General features: G+C 44.3%; 1 protein-coding gene across 17 annotated transcripts in view; it reads right to left on the bottom strand.

Moving 5' to 3' along the window:
- Positions 1–19,237, bottom strand: part of PALM2AKAP2 (PALM2 and AKAP2 fusion) — a 356,683-nt gene that overhangs the window by 3,844 nt on the left and 333,602 nt on the right. For 14 of the 17 annotated variants that reach the window (XM_075931391.1, XM_075931393.1, XM_075931395.1 and 11 more), the window contains 2 exons: positions 7,026–7,204; positions 2,675–2,713 (listed from right to left, as the gene is read on the bottom strand). The exons of 1 other annotated variant lie outside the window; for it this stretch is intronic. In XM_075931391.1, coding sequence (XP_075787506.1) covers positions 2,675–2,713; positions 7,026–7,204 — 218 coding nt within the window. The remainder of the gene's footprint in view (positions 1–2,674; positions 2,714–7,025; positions 7,205–19,237) is intronic. 2 more of the 17 variants (XM_075931392.1, XM_075931398.1) reach the window with 1 other exon arrangement.

The following is a 19,237-nucleotide window of genomic DNA, read 5'->3' as shown; positions in this document are numbered from 1 at the left end:
TCCCATTTGTTCTATAGACTATCTTCACGCCATCTGGAAGCTTGCCGTCAATGAGATGGAGGGTCATGGCAAGGAAGATGCAGAACAGCACTGGGGCAATGGAGCAGCCTTGTTTGACTCCTGTTTTGATCTCAAAGGGGTCGCTTTGGGATCCGTTGTTACTCAGTACTGTGGCAGTCACATTGTCATGAAGCAGCCAGAGACTAATATTAGGACAGAATTTTATACATGTTGTCTAAGCTGACTTGCAATTGACTGGGACTTTTATCTGTAATCCAGCCTCCAATATTTGCGCAAGTGAATTCAAGAATGCTTTTGCAAACAAGAGCAATTCCATAAGCATGAAGTGTTTGTAAACTACAAAACAAAGTTAAAGCTTACTTCCTCTCCGTGGTACAGTGGTTAGAACCTGCTGCATTCTTGGAAATTCTTTAAGCTTTATAGGGTAAGTGATGTGAAAAGCTAACAGTTGGCCTCCATTTGTTTGAAGACTTATTGCTGATAAATATTGAGGATACTTTGAGCTAAATTCTCAAACCATGATCTTTGTTTGTGCATGCACAACTCTTTCCGTGAAAATGCTTGAAAAAGTGGTATTTGTGCTCATCATACATTGTGTAAACAACTCTTAGGTCTGGCATGAGTGCGTGGGACTAGACTAGATGACCTCTTCAGATCCCTTCCCATCCTACGATAGATATAATTTAAGAGACAAAACTGAGTTCCAATAGAGTTCTAAGTGTGAAAGTTGTGTGTACAAGAGATAATGCACAAAAAACCTTTGCATATATGAATTGCGCACACAAAACTGCTAGCAAATGCAGGTTGGCTACTCTTAAGAAACTGAGTATGGCTGTCCAATGACAGAAAAGCAAATACTTAAGTATCGGCTGGCACACAACTAGCAGCACCAACAAAGACAACTCTTTTCCCACAGTATGAAGATAATTTAGTAAGTGCTAAATCCTGCTTTTAGAGTATATGCACATGCTGGGCTTCCACAGGGCTCAATGGGAGCTGAACTTACATCTGGAAACCCTAACAGAAGCATGTGTTATTGGTGCTGTGCAGCGTGTTGGAATGTGGTCAGTGTCAACAGCAATCAAAACTAATCTGTCTTTCTATTTTGTGTTTGGTAAGTTTACAGTGGTCACCTTCATAAGCTTTTCAGTTGCCTCTGTAACTAAACATGGCCAGAGTATTCCTTATGGTATAACTAGGTAGAAGGAACACTAAGAATCATAGCCAATGATGTTATGTTAGTCATCCAAGACAAACTGGAAGCTTTCAGGATAACCATACTGTAAATGTGTGCATGCACATGTGTGTGCAAACATGCAGTTTTTGGCTGTCCTTTTAAAAAGTGGAACACCAAAAAGCAGTGCTTTTAATGGACAATCCAGGAGGTAAACCACAGCAGACTCTGGGGAATACTCACAGCTCAGTAATGTTACAGGACTCCAACATGAATGCTGATCACAGTTGTGTTGTCAGGGACTCCCAAATCAAGGTGAGAATCCATTAAAAAAATGCCAGCATTGAAAGCTACTACACAAGACTGAGATTTAATGACAGGGATTGCACTGGTAGATTTTCACCTTAGTCTATAACAATTTTCAACTCTTACAGCTTTCCCACTTATACCCTCACCCGTTATCAGAACACTACCCATTCCACCTGGGAGGCACAGACATCTCCACCTGAAGCCAACAAATGAGGAATCTAAAATCTACTACCTCTGACAGGTATCATATACATTGACATTACCTTGGCCATTCATAAATAACACCCAAAAGGAGGAGATGACCGAGTATGTGCAGGGAGTCCTCTGTGTCATCTACCCCACTGGTTAGACAGGCATAGTTATGTCTCTTGGGGGTGTGGAATGCTCCCATCTGTGATAAAAGTAGTTATGCTGATGTACGCTTGCAGCGTAAACCAGCCCTGTCAGAACCCAGCTTTGGAAGCATCCCCTGAAATGCTCTGCCCCTTCACATCAACCCTGACTAAGTGTTGCTACTTTTGCAGCCTTGAGTCCCTGCATTCTCCGTAGTGCACACTGGCATGCCGGTAATGGTCATATTGAGATGTGGAACAAACTCCCCCAGAGAGGTACATGGATGGGGCCACAGCAGAAGCCACTAAACTCATGTGTGCCTAGGAACTGGGATTTGAAGCCTTGCTGTCAAAGAAGAAAGCTCAGCATGCTTATCCTCTGTACAAACTGTACTGAAGACACTATCACCAGAGATGAGCAAGTCTCACAACATTTGGATCTGGGTCCATAATTCCTCAAAGGTTGGGGATATTTGGCTCTGAGGCTTTAGGTTTGCCCATTATAGAAGGTCTGAGGTTTTAGGTTTGCCCATCTGAGGCGGCCAGACCTGAATTCGGATGCTAACTCCCTCACCGCTGAGGAAAGTTCCCATTCTGGGTTTTGGTTTGGAGCCTTCCCTCTAATCACAATATTCACCATTCCAAAAATTGTCACTGGAATCCAAGGATATGCGGGTGGGGGAGTGTTAATGGATAAGAGGGAATATCCCCCATACACAACCTCACCACTATTTTGATATGAAACAGCATTAATACTCAGCATGGAAATGCAAACTGCAGCCACATGCATTTGGAATGACCATGCAAGAGAAAGCAAAGATAAGCAGTTGAAAAGTACCTCTGAAGTAACCTTGTTAGACAGTAATTTACAGGTATACTGGTGGAAAGGAAAAGACCAGCATTAGTACAGACATGTTGAATTTGGAAACAAAAAGAAACAAAAACACCCCCCTGGGAACAGGACTTAAAGCTGTATGGACCTGTGTAAAAGGTTAGTTTTTCGATTTGTTTTTAAATGAAGATGCTTAGACAATTGCCATCAAGTTTACTCTTATTGGTCAAACTATTTCAGTCTGGCAGCTAACCATCTTCTTACCATCATCTCCTACCCAGTGGCTTCTTCTTCCAAAGACACAACTAGCAAAAGCAAGAAATGTTTTCTCTCCCGATGCAGTGAAGTCTTTCAAATGGCAAATACACTGGATTTGACCATTGTCAAAGCAGCCTGCTCTGACCTGAAAAACCAAAGCTGACAACACCTACAGGAGCTGCCATGTTGAGCACAGCATGCTGAAATTAGAGCAACACAAGGAGCCATCTTGTGCCACTTGAGCAAGTAGCATCTGAGGCCCTGATCTTGCATACACTGACTTTGCTGCTATTTATTATGTGTTGCAGGACTTACACATGTGGTTAATTTTAAGCACACGAACAGTTCCATCTAACTCCGGGAGGTTGGGGGAAGGAGCTATTCACATGTTAGAGTTTGTAGGACTCTATTCAGCTTTGCTTCATTTTGTGTAACCCAGCAGAAAGGAGAATTTAACTTAACAGAACTGATCTTCCAACAATTTAGAAAGTCTCTTATTTCCCTTGCATTCAAATGGTGAGCTGAGCCAGAGACCTGCTCTGCACGATTCAATTTTCAAAATGGCAGCTTCTTGTTTGCCCGTTAATTACACTTTTTTCAGTATACTGTAGACACTTGACAATGGTTCAGTGATTTGCTTTTGTATATAATTAGATCCTGAGATTACTCTCTTTTGCCTGAAACTGCAATTTTAAAGGCATCTGCTGACAAATCAGAACTAGTGGGTGTTTAAATAATTATTACTTAGCATGGCACATAAAATATTGGCTCTAAGGCTTAGCCTGGCGAAGCTACATCTTTATCTTGAAATTTCGTAGCCCACACCCCTGCCCCTTCTTCAGGAGTAGTTTACATAAGGGAAAAGGAAAATGGAGAGGAGAAAGAAAACATTCCAGCTGTTTAGTGGAGGCTCACACTGGTCTTTCAAACACAGCCCTGTGAGAAGATTTTAGACAAGCAGAAAGGGGAACAAACAAATGTTTTAAAAAGCTGGGCTCTAAAATGAGCTTCCAGAACACGAGAACGAAAATAAACTTGGGCCACACTTTCAGTGAGAGTCAATCAGTGTAGCTCCTTTAACTTCAATGGAGCTTGCCAGTTTATCCCAGTTGACGCTCAGGTGCTAAATGATGCTAATTGGATGGCAGTAAAAATTCTAATTAAACAGAGGCTTTTAACAAGTTTGTCATCACTGAGCTGCTGGCATACCCAGATTTCTGTTTCTATGTCCCAATGCTCTTCATTTGGACCAAAGTTCTCAGATAAGACACGGAAGTTCGTTTAAAAAATGAACATAAGAACGGCCGTACTGGGTCAGACCAAAGGTCCATCTAGCCTGGTATCCTGTCTGCTGACAGTGGCCAGCACCAGGTACCCCAGAGAGGTTGGACCAAAGACAATGATCAAGCGATTTGTCTCCTGCCATCCCTCTCCAGCCTCTGACAAACAGAGGCCAGGGACACCATTTCTATCCCCTGGCTAATAGCCTTTTATGGACCTAACCTCCATGAAATGATCTAGCTTCTCTTTAAACTCTGTTATAGTCCTAGCCTTCACAGCCTCCTGTGGCAAGGAGTTCCACAGGTTGACTATTCACTGTGTGAAGAAGAACTTTCTTTTATTAGTTTTAAACCTGCTGCCCATTAATTTCATTTGGTGTCCTCTAGTTCTTCTATTATGGGAACTAATAAATAACTTTTCTTTATTCACCCTCCCCATACCACTCATGATTTTATAGACCTCTATCATATCCCCCCTCAGTCTCCTCTTTTCTAAACTGAAAAGTCCCAGTTGCTTTAGCCTCTCTTCATATGGGACCCATTCCAAACTCCTGATCATTTTAGTTGCCCTTTTCTGAACCCTTTCCAAGGCCAAAATATCTTTTTTGAGGCGAGGAGACCACATCTGTACACAGTATTCAAGATGTGGGCATACCATAGTTTTTTACAGGGGCAGTAAGATATTCTGTGTCTTATTTTCTATCCCTTTCTTAATAATTTCTAACATCCTATTTGCCTTTTTGACCGCCGCTGCACACTGTGTGGAAGTTTTCAGAGAACTATCCACGATAACTCCAAGATCTCTTTCCTGATTTGTCGTAGCCAAATTAGCCCCCATCATACTGTACGTATAGTTGGGGTTATTTTTTCCAATGGACAATCTTGGCCAACTTCTTTTCAAAAAGGCAGCTAGGCAACTCCACTGACTACAGGGGGGATGCCCTGGTGTAACTGAATAGAGTCTGGCCCTCAGCAAGAAGACATCCCTATGAAAGCAGTGGCATTCACATATACCACACAATAAACAACACACAGCTAGTAACAACTGAATGACTGCAACAAAGGATTCCAGTCATAAGCCTGGTAAGTCAACCTGCCTGCTACAGGGAAAAGATTGTGATGAGACTGCAATCAGACCTTCTCCCTTAGCAAAGCAACTTCTGACCCATATCAAGATCTAAAGCCAGAAGGCTGATTTATAAAGGCCATATAAGGACTGATATTCCTCTCCCTTTTTGCTGGTTTTGCTTTACTAAATTAAATGACGTTATTCCTGGTTTATAGCCACAGGAAGTAAAAGAAGGAGATCCCAAACCTCTTGGGTGAAAGGTTCGATAGCATCACCCGACAAGAATCAGAATGGCACTATACACAAGGAGAAATTCTTAACACCTCCTCGTGAAAACTGCCACTTGCACACAGGGGCATCTGGACACATTGTACCACCTCATGAAAACAATCACTCGCACACACTGGACAGCCTCTGCTTCTGGAAGAGGCAGAGGACATTGGAGAGTAACTCATTCTTGAGTGTATCCTCACTGGAGAAGGCAACAAACCATGTTAGTAAGGTTTTTTGTGTCAGATGAAGTTCCTGTGAGCAGGTGAACCTGCTTAAGGACTTGATCCTGTTCCATTGAAATCAGTGGCAGTTTTGTCATTGTTTTCAGTTGGGGCAGGCTCAGATCCTAGCCAGAAATGCATCTGCCTGGACTTCAGACCCACTCTTCTACTTTTCATTAACTCAGAACCCCAAATGGAGCGAGGGCCTTTTACATTCCACTGTTACAAATCTGAGGTCTCATATGCTGTGGATTGAATGTTGAACGGCAGCATACTCTGTGGGTTACTGTTTGCAGAGTAAACTTTAAAGACGATAGTCATAACAGGGCTGAACTTCTAGTGGAAGTGCTCAGAAGGTGGTTTCTGTAGATCATGAACTCTTTGGACGGGGATGGTCTATCTTAAGTGTTTGGAAAGAGTCTGGCACAGAGCAAATAAAAGCAAACAACAGCCAACAGTAACTATTAACAGTTGTATACACACAAGGGTTTATACCATGCACACGGCATCAGCCAGGAGCGGTACCTCTAAAGTCTCAGTACATTGAGGAGAGAACAGTTTGCTTACTATATGTATCTGAAGTCTGACTGGCAATATCTGTGAAATTCATACCCAGGCCCCTACTGCGAGGAACATCTGATTGTCAATGCTAGTAGTTCACGAATGTGCACTTCAGGCACCTATATGAAGAACTCGGAGCAGAATTTTAGTCAATTTCCCCTTTCTGCTTGTAGGAAAGAAAACAGACTCAATGGGAAACAGCATTCTGTCCACTGTAAGTCCAGGATCCCATTCCACAAACTCCTAACCACACCTTGGAGCAACCCAAGACAGCATTCCCAAGGAATCCATCCGAGGTCTTACAGTGAACCCAGAGCATGCTGGGATAGGACTTGGGGAGACTAATGAGTGCTGGGTGAACACTTGTAGTGCACAGACATGAGCAATTAGGTTCACACCGCAGTCACATAGCTCATCGCAGGGTTTCAGTGAGCAGTGAATTCACATGTGACTCTGATCACACAGGGCAACTAGGAACAGTTTCTCATCATAGGATTGCCACTATGATCGACTGATTGCTCCCCCTGACACTGCAGAGTTTTGTTTTTGAATTCTTTCAATATCTCTAAGGCACTCAGTGAACCATTCTGAACAGAACACATGATCTTTAAGAGGCCAGATTTTCTCCTATCTACTGCAGCAATCTGCCTGTAGCGAAACACACACAGAAGAGTGGAAGGGAAGAATGTACTTACACTGCTGTCATCCATCTTCTCACGCCTCTTTGTTTTGTGTGTTTCATAATCTTCCATAAGAGTCTGCATCAAATTCTTGGGCCTCTGGGATCCTGCAGCCTCCTCAGACAGTAGGTCAGACTGGGAGAGGGGACTTTCTGTGGTTGGGGAGGGAGGAGGCCTGATCTTCTCTATCTTCCCTGAAACGACATGAAGGGAACCCTTTCTAAATGGGCCGATTCCCAAATAGTTTCCAACTGAAGATGCAGCTTGCAAAAGGAATGAGTTGGAGCAATATATCCAGGGTGGGCTGAGCCACGAGAAATTCAGAAACGTAGTCGGTAAAGTAATATATTAAAACAAACATGGCCAAAGTGAGTTTCAAATCCTGCCCCCGTTTCTCCCTCCTGACTTACGCAAACATTTCAAAATTCTTATTTCAGAAAACCTAGCAAAGCTGTCAAGTAACATATACTAGAGATTTGCTTGAACATCACCCTCTACACCTAATGTTTCACTTCCATGTTCAGGAAATACATGCACGTTTAAGGAAACAGCTGGATTTTTTATTACTGAATCAGACACTCAAAAAACCTGCGCTATTTTTTCCCCTCTAGTGCTAAGAGTTCCACATGCTCCATGGAGCATTTGTGGTTCACGAAGGGCTGTTCAGTTACATGGTTTGGCTCCTTCTCCTCGTTTCTAGACCTAAATTGCATGAAAAGAGCTAAAAATACCTTCGATACTTTTTCTAGCATTTTCTTTTCCATGCAACTAGTCTATGATTGCCAGTGGGAGAGGAAGGTGATTGGTGATATACACTCTCTATTAAGATGTAGCCCAGGTTATGGAAGAGTTTGTGAACACCATGTCCATTGGTTAGATGGAAAAGCTAGGAGCCAGAATGAATTAGGGCTGCAGCTCTGACCGAATGCTTAGGACTTAACTCCCCTCTCTGGCTACTGCTCTGCATACTGTGTGTCATCTTCCCCCTCGCAGTTCAGCTGCAGACCAGAGGCTTTCATGCTCCAGGTTGGCAGATACTGGGAGATCTCCAAGGAGAACAGGTTGTGTCTTATGTCACCCTACAGTGACCCTTCTGGCTTACTGAAGGGTGGTGACAGCAGGCTTGGAAGAAGCACTGTAGCCTGTGTCATCTGGAAGGATGAGCAGCATGACTGCAAATCCCAGGCAAGGAAAGGGAAGAGGATGGAGATAAGATCTTGAGGGCAGTGAGACGAGGGAGGCCTGGTTTTTACAGGAAGCAAAACAAATAAAGGGGAATTCGTCTGTTTTCCCCTAAATATCAGTGACAGTGAGGACAGGAAATGTAGAAACAATGTCAGACCAACTTTCTCCTACACATGGAGGTTCTTGAAAACAAAATCACACACAGAAAGAAAGGGTCTTAACTGGAAGGGCTGGGAATGGATTTTTATTTAGTCACAAGCAATTCACAGAATGAGTCATGAAAGCTGCAGCCACTAGAGGCCGCACACACAGCAAATCATTGGGTGCTCTGTATAGACTCAATAGGGTTTCTTCTTTAAAGAAGTGAAATCTGAGCCAAGCCAGCAGAGACCTTTTACCAGAAATCCCCTCGCTGAACTTGTTTCATTTCTGACCCAACATGGAAAATCCCAGCCCCGTGAATAACTAACATGCTACACGCATGGTTTGAATCGACAAAAATAGAGATTTGGCTGGAAACTCCATTCCCAGACCCACTGGGACGTGCCTAAAAATGGGAAAGGGCCTCTGCGGGTTGTGAGACTTTCTGTGCCTTGGGGTCAGTCTCATCTTGATCGCCCCAGAATAACTCCACAGACGTCACAGACTCGTCCCAAGGTAACAGCGAATGTGCTCCCTTTCTAGCATGGCAATATGTGCTAACTAGGGCTAGGGGCGTCCAAGAGAAGAAAAGCAACTCCCATCCTCTGATGGAACTAGTGGAAAATGGTGTTTGTTTTAAAAGCCAAAGGTTTAGGGCTTGATTCCCCACTGCGTTTCTACACTGGTTCAAGTCTGTTGGGCACACGTGGTGAAGCAAGGATGACTCAAAGCCCTCAGTGTTCCCAACAAGGCCTTTGGTGTTTTCTCCGTCAGGCATAAACACCCTGTCACCTTTACAAAGGCTTAGTGCTGTACAAAACACTAACTGAAAGCTGTTCCTTCTGCCCCTAAGCAATCTCAAGCTCTCTGCCTACTGGAAAAGCCTTCCAGGTGCAGGCTTTGGGGACCTGATCAAATGAGACAAAAGAAACATCTCCAGGTGTTCCGCACCCAGGTGAGCATGGAGCTCTCCGTAAGCATCCACAAAATCACCCGTTTTCTCCTTCAAACTCTCCATTGCGGCGATGCCTACACAACTCTTGAAAACAGTTTGGCTGCTGGTCTGTGGTGGCCACTAGCTACCATGCTGAGCAGTGCAGTCTCATTGTTTCCTTGCAGAGTGCTGGCTGCATTCATCTGTGGTCTCTTGTATGGTACATTTCTTGGGACAGGGAAAGTCCTTTTTGATCTGTGTGTGGGTGCAGCACCTAGCACAACAGGGTCCTAGTTCATTTCCTATAATGCCACGAGGAGTCCATCCAGGCAAGTGCACAGTTACACATACATCGCACTGCAGTATCATTATTCCCTTTTTATAGATGAGGAAACTGAGGCAAAAAGTACAGAGATTTGCCCACGGTCATATGCTGGCTTTTCCATTCCTTTAAAAAAGCAACCCAATAAATCCAGAAAGTGTGTGCACTGTTAGTGACCCGCCAATAACAATCTTGAACAGTGGTATTTGCTGCCACATCCTGGGTTGCCAGCTAGGCTCATGCGACGTGGCTTGGCATCTTGTGCAGCTCGTGCAACGTGGCTTGGCATCTTGTGTGGCTCGTGCAATGTGGCTTGGCTATGTTCAGTTCTTGTGTAAAGGCTGCAAAGCAAAGTTGATATGCTTCTCTCCTTTGGGAACAGGATTCCTGTGAGTTAACATGGAGCCTGGAAGTTAAAGGGTTAGGAGACAACTCAGGTTTCCATGCCAGAACCCTCACTGACTTCAAGGGGAATAGGAGCAATCATGATAAATCACTATCCACATCACAGCATGTTGGTTGCATTTCTAGTCTTCCAGCTTTGACATATCTTCCATTGAATACGTGTTGTGTTCCCTAAGCCCCATCATGCTTCCTTTGGAGGGGTTACAGGCTGCCAAGAAAGGGCAGAGAGCAAACATTGTAAACCCCTCTCTTTAGAGTCACGTTTCTTGGTACGTCTACACGGCAGCATTATTTCAGAGCGTCTATGCAGCTAGCCCGTTATTTTGAAATAATTTCAAAATGGGCAGCTTATTTCAGAGTTGGTAAACCTCATTCCACAAGGAATGACGCTGCTCCTGAAATAGCTATTTCGGAATGGCAGATGTGTGGATGCTCCAGTGCTGCTATTTTGAAATAGCCCCTCCCTCAGGCCATTCAAAGTAATTACTCCCCAGTGTTTCTGAGGGCTCTAAGCTGAGGTAGCACATCCACATTAGGGGAGCCTGCCTCGGACTAATTTTGAGGCTTCCCTGTAGTGTAGACGTGCTATTTCGAAATAAGCTATTTCAGAGTACTTCTTCCGGAATAGCTTATTCCGAAATAATCGTGCAGTGTAGACGCAGTGTTGTTCTTTTACATGGACACTGACAAGGAGAAAAACAATTGCATGGCGCAGTTCCGCAGGGGTGGAGATGATGGTGACCTCCAAATTCTTGGAAGTGGAGGAAAGTTACTCAGAAATGACTCCCCTCTCTCTGTTTCCAGTTTATGAGCAGCTGCATTTTCAGCCTCATGCATTTTTTGGAGTGTGCGTGTGGGGGGGCGAGGGGGGGATGTCCTTGCAGGAGGGTGCTCAGCCATCACAGCACAACTGCCATTCCTGCCAAGTTTGGTGCCAGGAGGATGCCCCCTAAGACACCTGTGCCAAGCCAAGGAGCATCAGGAGCTGAGATTCTTTCTTCTATCCAAACCTCCACGTAAGTCTGGGGAGAAATGGGAGCCTGGGAGAGGGAGCCCTTTCCCTTTTTGGTTTTCCAGGGGGACCAGGGAACTATTCTTCCCTTCCCAATCTCTACACAGGTGAGCAACAGACGAACGGATTGCCCCATTTTCCCTCACTAGGAAGTCCAGAGGGTGAAAGAGCAAGCGCTTGGGCCCTTCACTGCCTGGGATTCCTCTGCAGGTCCCAGGTTGGTGATTAGAAGCCACGATGCCTTACACCGCAATAGTGCTGCTGAAAAGACTAGGAAACGGGAGCGCAAAGAAGAGTGGGAGGGTGGGGCACCAAGGGTGGGCTCAAGCAAGTTACACCCTATTGCTCTCAGACCCCATCCGCTCTCCCTTGCTGAGAAGAGCCATGGAGGCCGGGCAGCCATCCATACTGTATAGTAAACTATTTAAGGGGACTGGGGGTTCCTGTGACAAACAGGACTCTGTTGGAATTAGTTAAGTTCAAAGTAACAGTTGGAATGGGCCCACATATAACATAGTTATTTCCAAAGCATAAACACTCACATCCCAACAGGGGACCTCTGGTATCTTTCAGAATCAACATTTCAAGCCTACATCTCCCCTCATCTGGCTTAACACTGGACAGATTGTTAAAGGCCACATGGAAGTTACGCCATGAAAACCAGGGAATAGAAATAAGATTAAGGCGGAGATTGTCCACACCAAGTTTCTATCGGGGAGGATGCTGCCAGCCACATTCTAGTCTGCTGAACACCAGGACTGACGACGATAATCCTGGCATACCCTGACCAACTGCAGTGTTACGGGAGACCAGCGTACTTTCGGGAGGCGAGGTGTAACAGTTCCCCAGCAAACACATGAATGACTTCGGTCACCATGGTGTCTCGGCTGCTGCTGTCTGCTGTAACGTAAAGCCCTTAACCAAATCCTGCCCTTGCCTTAATTTGTAGTAAAAAGCCAGCCAGAGCTGCACAAGGCATCTGTGTTCAATGGCTGCAGGGCCTTATCTGGTGCTAGTAGACAGTATCCATTCCTCAGGGAGGAAGAAGTACCCTTCCCTACCACTGCAAACCCCTCCTCTGAGGTCAAGTCCTGGACTCATGGTTCCCAACTGCCTTACGTAATGTGGGATGCCGTCGGAGACAGTGCAGTGCTGGCATTCCCGCAGAGGAGGGATCTGCACGTGTGAACGACAGCCAGGAAGACTGACTACGTCCCAAGTCCCACTGGGTCTGATCCGCGTTGCCAGTTCTGAAAGGGTTTCATTGTCTAGCCTTTGCAAGTCTGCTCCTAAGCTCTGTGCTACTCAATGGAGTTTGGTTCCAGAAGACGGGTCCTTCCTGTCCCATCTCTGAACAGGCTCTCTCTGTTGACCTCTTCTCATGGCTCCCACATTAACTGTGGTTCCTCTGCTCCATTCCAACTCTGAGCTGAAACAATTACTCCTGTAGTAGTAGCTGTCCCTTTGGTTCCAGGGATGTGTGGCCCTAGGGCTTCAACCTACACACTGAAATCAACAGCAAAGCCCCAATTATGGGGATATGGAGATAAGAACGGCCATACTGGGTCAGATCAATGGTCTATTGAGCCCAGTGTCCTGTCTTCTGATACCTGATCCTTCAGAAGGAATGAACCGGACAAAGCAATTATTAAATCACCCATTCCTTGTTGTTCAGCAGTTTAGGGACATCCAGAGCATGGGGCTGTACCTCTGAACTTCTTGGCTGTTAGCCATAAATTTATGGAAAGGTCCATTAAGCTAGTTTTTTTTTTAAATCCAGCTCTCCTTTTGACCTTCACCACATCCTCTGGCAAAGAGTTTCACAGGTTGATGGTGCACTGTGTGAAGAAATACTTCTTTCTGTTTGTTTTAAACCTACTGCCTATTCATTTCATTGGGTGACACCTGGTTCTTGTGTTATGTAGAGGGGTAAATAACATTTCCTTAGCTACTGTCCGCACCAGTCATAATTTTATAGATCTCTATCGTATCTCCCCATAATTACCTCTTTTCCACACTGAGCACGCCCAATCTTTTTACTCTCTCCTCCAGTGGAAGCTGTTCCATACGCCTCATCGTTGTTGTTGTCCTCCTCTGCACTTTTTCCAATTCTAATGCATCTCTTTTGAGATGGAGTGATCAGAACAGCACTGGCTTTAAAGGGGAAGGATGGGGGCGTAATGTGCTTTTCTTTGGTTCTGTAAACCCCACAGCTGGCCATGTTCTTTGAGAACAGAAAGGCAGTGGCAATCCCTGTGCACAATCTTTGTAGTCCCACGTGGTGTTGTAAGTGTTCCGTCCCTAATTCCCCCGGCTTGGGATGGCAAGAGGCATGCTGAAATAGCCCAGGGGAAAGAAGACGCTAATACACACTAACAAACTAGCATATCCTCTTTTAATAAGGCTTCAGGGCAGAAGCAATTAAACGGTGCATATAGTCCTTGGCTGAGATGTTGAACTCCGTTTTGGATTCCATGAAAGTCCATGGAACAAAGCCTTTGGTTTAAGTTGGTCTTCCTGAGTAGGGGTGTGGAACCACGGGCCGGATCTGGCCTGGATCTGGCCCCCAAGACTTGGGGCTCCCCCCATCATTGTGGCGCCTGCACTGGTGCTCCAGCCCCCTTACTGGCTCCCCGCAGTCTACTAGCCTGGGCCCCCCTAGACTCTGGCGTGCAAGGGGAATGTGAGGAGTATCTTTCTCCTTCTCAACTGGAGGCCACGTGTTTTACTTCTTTTGGTGAGGCTGAGGGATTATTTATTTATTTATTTTTGCAGTTCAGTGGCCCCTGGCACAAAAAAAAGTTCCCCGTCCTCTATTCTAGAAATGGAGAGAAAACCACTACTACTCACTGCAGCCTGCGTGTCTTCTACTTCCCCCTCACTAAGTACCCTCCTCCAGGTTAGGAGCCGGTTCTCCCTGACTGCATGCCAGCCTGTTCCTTAAAGGGGCAATACAGCGTCACAAACAGGAAAATTCTCTCCCCTACCATTTAAATGCACTGCATGCACCCCGCCGGCTTGTTGTGAAACAGAGGGGAGTGAAACAAAGGCAGAGGAGAAACACCATGGATAGTATTGACATGTGGGACACATTCCATAGCCGCCATTAAGAAGGCTGTGGCTAGCAACAGTCACCAACTACTTAGGATGGGGAAGGTGGTGCTTACAGGGTACCATTGTATTAACCGTGTAGAGGATGTTGTTGTTGTTGTTTTTTTTTTAAACAGTGGCCACTAATACAGGAGAAAAAAATGTTTCAAAAAAAGCTACATCCACAAAATGGGTCGTTGCCAGCATTTCTCCCTCCCCCTTCTTTTGACCAGTTTCCTCATGGCTAGTCACCATTAAAAAGGCAAAATTTGCCAGTAGTCAATAGACAGCTACCATCCTTCTTTCTCATTCTTTGAACTGGGGGAAATAACTTCACAACACCAAAGGCCTCCAAACTATCGAAAAGTGCAAGCTGCAGCCTTCTAACTGCATCCGATCCCTCACACCTGCCCAACCACTGCAGCAGGGACAGCTGCAGCTGAGTCCTGGTTTTTGAGTTATGTATGCAGGGAATAAAAAAATGCCTCTCCCTTTCTTTTGGAAGGGACATATATTTTGGTTCCTGATCTTCCCTTCCCCATGCTTGCACAAATAATATCATGACTCATCCAATTTTGTTGAGATTTCCCCTCTGCCCTTGACTCCAAATTAATCTTTGAAATTTCTCACTTTCAGTCTCACACCAGTTGAATAGTAATTTATCTGAGGGGGGAAAAATGAGGAGAGAAAAAGAGGCTTTAAACTGAAGTGGATTTTCTATGTAGGTTTATGGTAGCTGTGATGGTTATTATGCTGGCAAAGAAACCGGTAAGATCGCAAGCTCAGATTTCTCAGCACGTTCGGGAAGTAATTATCTTAAATTTAGTTAAAATGCAATCATCATTAGCATTTAAAAACAGCTGCCATGGACTTGGGGTTTTATTCTCTACTGACATCTTGCAAGGAAGCTAAAAGTAGTTTCTGCAGTTTGTTTCGAAGGAGGATTAATTAGCAAGGGAATTCACAAAGAAAGGTATTTACACATCCAATATAGTTGAGTTTTTGCATGCAGGCAAGAAAGATACAACTTGCTTTCTGCCTCATGAACATATCAACGAGGAGCAGGAATGGCAGCTTAGGGAAAGTGATGACTACCATGAGGCATTGGTCACATCATGTTAGGGATTTCCCATGTTTTCTGATGAGACATCTGGTATACAGAGATGGTTTTGCTCTAACCAGCTTTCTCACTAAAAGCAGTGCAAAAGCCCTAGAAGAAAAAAAACCCGCGTGACTCATTTAATTCTTTGACAGCCCAAATATCTCATCCTTCTACAGGCAGCACAATCAAGGTCAGAAAAAAGAATGTACGTTTACAAGGATTCTAGTAAGAAAGATGTGAAAGATGCAGAAAGCAATTAACTTGTAACAATGCAAACCAGATTTTCAAAGCTTTTTCAAACCCAATCCAGAGCATACAAAATCAGACAAAAAATACAAAAGCATCACAGTACACTATTATTGAGAAATTGCTTAAATAAATCAAGCAGAATATAAATATTGTACTTACAGTTCAGTGTCTACTATACAGAGACATATAAACAAATAATTGTCTAATATGAAATTTAATTTGTACGGACTTCACTGGTGCTTTTTATGTAACCTGTTGTAAAATTAGGCAAATGTCTAGATGAGTTGCTGTAGCCCTGGAAGACTTTTCAGTACTCCTAGGACCCACATACCCCTGGTTGAGAGGCACTAATTTAGATCCACTCTTGCTTCTGCTTAGTACTAATTTTAATAGGGACTGCTCACAAAATAAGACACTATATAGCACACGTAAAGGTGGCAGAATCAGGTCCTTCGTTATTTAAGGTAGTGGACATTTTTTGAAATATCAGTGGCTTCACAATATGCTCACAAGATATTTTTTCTTCTACATTTATGTCATAATACAAACTCAGCTAATGTGTACCTTTTTATATCATGATGATATAAGGGATGATCTAGAACAGGGCTAAGTCAACACACAGCCCGTTTGTTGCAGCCTGCGGTGTGATTTGGGTTTACATGGGGCTCAACACGTGGCATGTGAGTGGGGTCTTTTGAATATGGCCTCCACTGGGAACATGTTCCCCAGCAGCGAGGCATCTCTCAGGTGGGGTGAGCATTAAAAGGCACAATTGGATGGGCTGTCTGGAACAGATGGGTGCAGGGTGTTGGCATTTCTAGCCCACAGGGAGGAGGTACTGGGAGAGCCTTGTACTCATGCCCACCAGTGTGAAAGAAGCTATTTGCATATATATTTGCATGTGTATGCAACCACACTTAAGTTGCGGCACTCGGCATGTGCTGTGAGTATCATTGTGGCCCCCGGGGCTTCCAAAGTTGAGAGCCCTGATCTAGGTGTTTGGTCCTGCTGTGAGGGCAGGGGACTGGACCTGATTACCTCTCAAGGTCCCTTTCTGTACTAGTGTTCTAAGCTCAGAGGGCCAAAAAAGGACTATATTGATATGAAACATTAGAGGACCAACATGAGTCTCAAGTAAAGCTGTTCCATCTATCACACGACAGAGCAAAGCATCAGTGACATCTATAAGTACAGGTAGGTTGACATCAGAGAAGTCAATTGCTTCATTTCCTCTAAAGGGTTTTGATGGCTTTATCCCTCTCCACTTCAGATTAGTAATCAATTCTTCAGTTTACACATGCCCCCTCCAACCTCACTCTATTGATGGTGGCATGGTGCGATATTAGCTCTTTCTTTATACATGGCAATTTGGCTGCTATAACACCGCAGGTTTTCAGTGGTTTAGTGGGGAAGTCTCTCAAAATCCCAACCTACAATCAGATAAAAGATCTGAAGTATTACACATGACCTTTTCTAGGGATCGCCAAAGGTAGATTTCCTCCTGTGCTGTACGACTAGAGAATCACCCCTATAACTGGTTGGTAGCCAATGGAACCAGGTTTATGGTCAGCACCTGGCCCTGCAAATAGAATCATCAAAAACAAGGTCTTGCAACCTGCAAAATTCTCCACTGCCAGCCACAGTTACTTATACACAACTCTGTATTTTATGATGTTTCTCTCAAGACTGCAAAAACCATAACGACAGCATCTTTAGTCTGTGGGCTAACCGGACAAGAAAAGCTAGGATGACCTGTAGGGATTCTTCCTGGAGCGCCAACTTCAACTGAGCTATGCAGATTTATACCAGTGCAGGATTCAGTCCATACTGGTTAAAATACAGGTGATCATAGGGCCTTTCAAAGAGATTTTGCCAGAGTTCTTTTATTTTCTTTCTTTTTTTTGTGTGACAGGCTTTTGTGTTGGGGTGGATTAGCTGTCCCCAAGGAACCATCCATGTCACCTGTAACCAAGGTCTGATGAAGCAATACAGGCTGTGCCAATGGACCTGAGATATTTCTTGAACTTCCGCTGCTTGGACACACTTAGGGAAACCTATCCAAACCAGCTCATTCCAAATATAAATGCAACATTTCCAGAAAAATCTTACTATATATTTTAGAAATGTGCAATTCTGTCTGTCTGGAAGTCCATTTATTCAAGAACTCCTCCTAAACGGTAAGAACAAGGACCAGCAAATTTGGTAGGCAGCTTCCACTTACCAAAACTTAAAGCAAAGTCAGCATTTGGTTGTGCCAGGACAATGGGATGTGCCTGGAATTCAACTGTTTCTCATAAAATGGAAAGGGAGGGGATGGATCTGGCCAGAGGAACAGTTATACTGTAGAATGACCACACGGAGGCAGCAAGAGTCCATAGATGGGGACCAGGACAGCTATAACCCCATTGGGCCAGCAGTGTGCAGGGGTGGAGAAAGGGACAGCTATCTACTCTAGATTTCAGGGAGTCTGTTTCTGGGAGACATGCATTCTTCTCCTAGCTGTGCCTGCTGGAACTGAAGTGGCCATGGGCAGGCGCATCTCACGGGCCCAAGCTGCTGCGGTGAGAGGGGACTGGGGGTGGCTTCTCTTCCCAGAGCAGCCTGCATTCTGAACTCCTCCTCCCCAGAATAATGATTTAAACAAAGAAAAATAAAAATTAACTGAGTTAAGGCCCTGAGCAATGCTGGGTAAATCTTCTAGTATAATGTGTATTTGGCATCTTAACTTTAAAAATAAAGTAAATATTTGTTGTCTAGAAAAAATAAGAGTAAGAGAAACAAACACTTTTCCATCTGCTGTTCAAGTATTAGACTCAGCAGTCATCCCAAACTACTAACAAACGAAATGCAACCTGCCCCAACCACATTTCTCCCACCTGCAGTTGCCACTGAAGCTGTTTTTCATGGCAGAGGCCCACGTCTCTTATCTCTGATACAGGTTAGTCGAACAAGTTACAGAGCTCACCACAGAGGTTCCAGGATGAGATTCTCTGGCCTGCACTATGCAGGATATGAGACTGGTATCTAACGATCCTGGTTGGCCTTAAAAATCTCAGAATCTTTGTTGAGTCTTTAAAATTCATGGTCAGGTCTTCTCCTGAGTGAAGTGTCATAGCTCCTTTGGCGCACACAGACCTATGACAATTTAGCACATGGGATGACAAACCCTTGCGTGTCAGAGAGCAAACTATTCTATTTAGTTCAATCTATATGGCTTCCTCTTCATATTGTGTTTTGGGATAATAATAGCACTTCAAAGACGTTACCAACATCTGGTACCATTTCCCCCCCCCCCCCCCTTCCCACACAAGAAACAGAGACCAAAATCACTCTCTTTACATGAAGGAAACAAAAATAAAAGTTAACTATTTATATTAGGCATACTGCTCACATCCGGATTCGCTACAGGAGTGCAATCTAAACACAACTCCCGTTGAAGTACATCACAGACTTACTTGGGAATAGACCCTTTGGTAATGGGCCGCTCAAATGAGAATCCCCTGTCTCTCTCTCACACACCCGCACATGGAATTGGCCTACCAAACTCTTTCAAGTTTCTTAGTCCTGATGCTGCCAGTGGAAAGAACAACAGAATTTGGATCAACATTTACATCTTCCCATAACTTTAATGAAACATTTCTCTGCAAGGATCTCTGTGAATGAGACATTTAGAATACTACTGGACCCTACAGTGGTCTACAGCCATTAAGAAAACCTGCAAAGAAAAAAAAAAAATCAGGCGTGTGTTATTTTTGTCTTTTTTATGATGTCACAAGGCCTGAGAGTC

The sequence above is a fragment of the Pelodiscus sinensis genome, chromosome 6, assembly GCF_049634645.1.
Source record: "Pelodiscus sinensis isolate JC-2024 chromosome 6, ASM4963464v1, whole genome shotgun sequence".
In the NCBI taxonomy this organism is placed as follows: Eukaryota; Metazoa; Chordata; order Testudines; family Trionychidae; genus Pelodiscus; species Pelodiscus sinensis.
The sequence above is the reverse complement of the archived record's forward strand: the minus strand, read 5'-3'. Positions and strand labels throughout refer to the sequence as shown.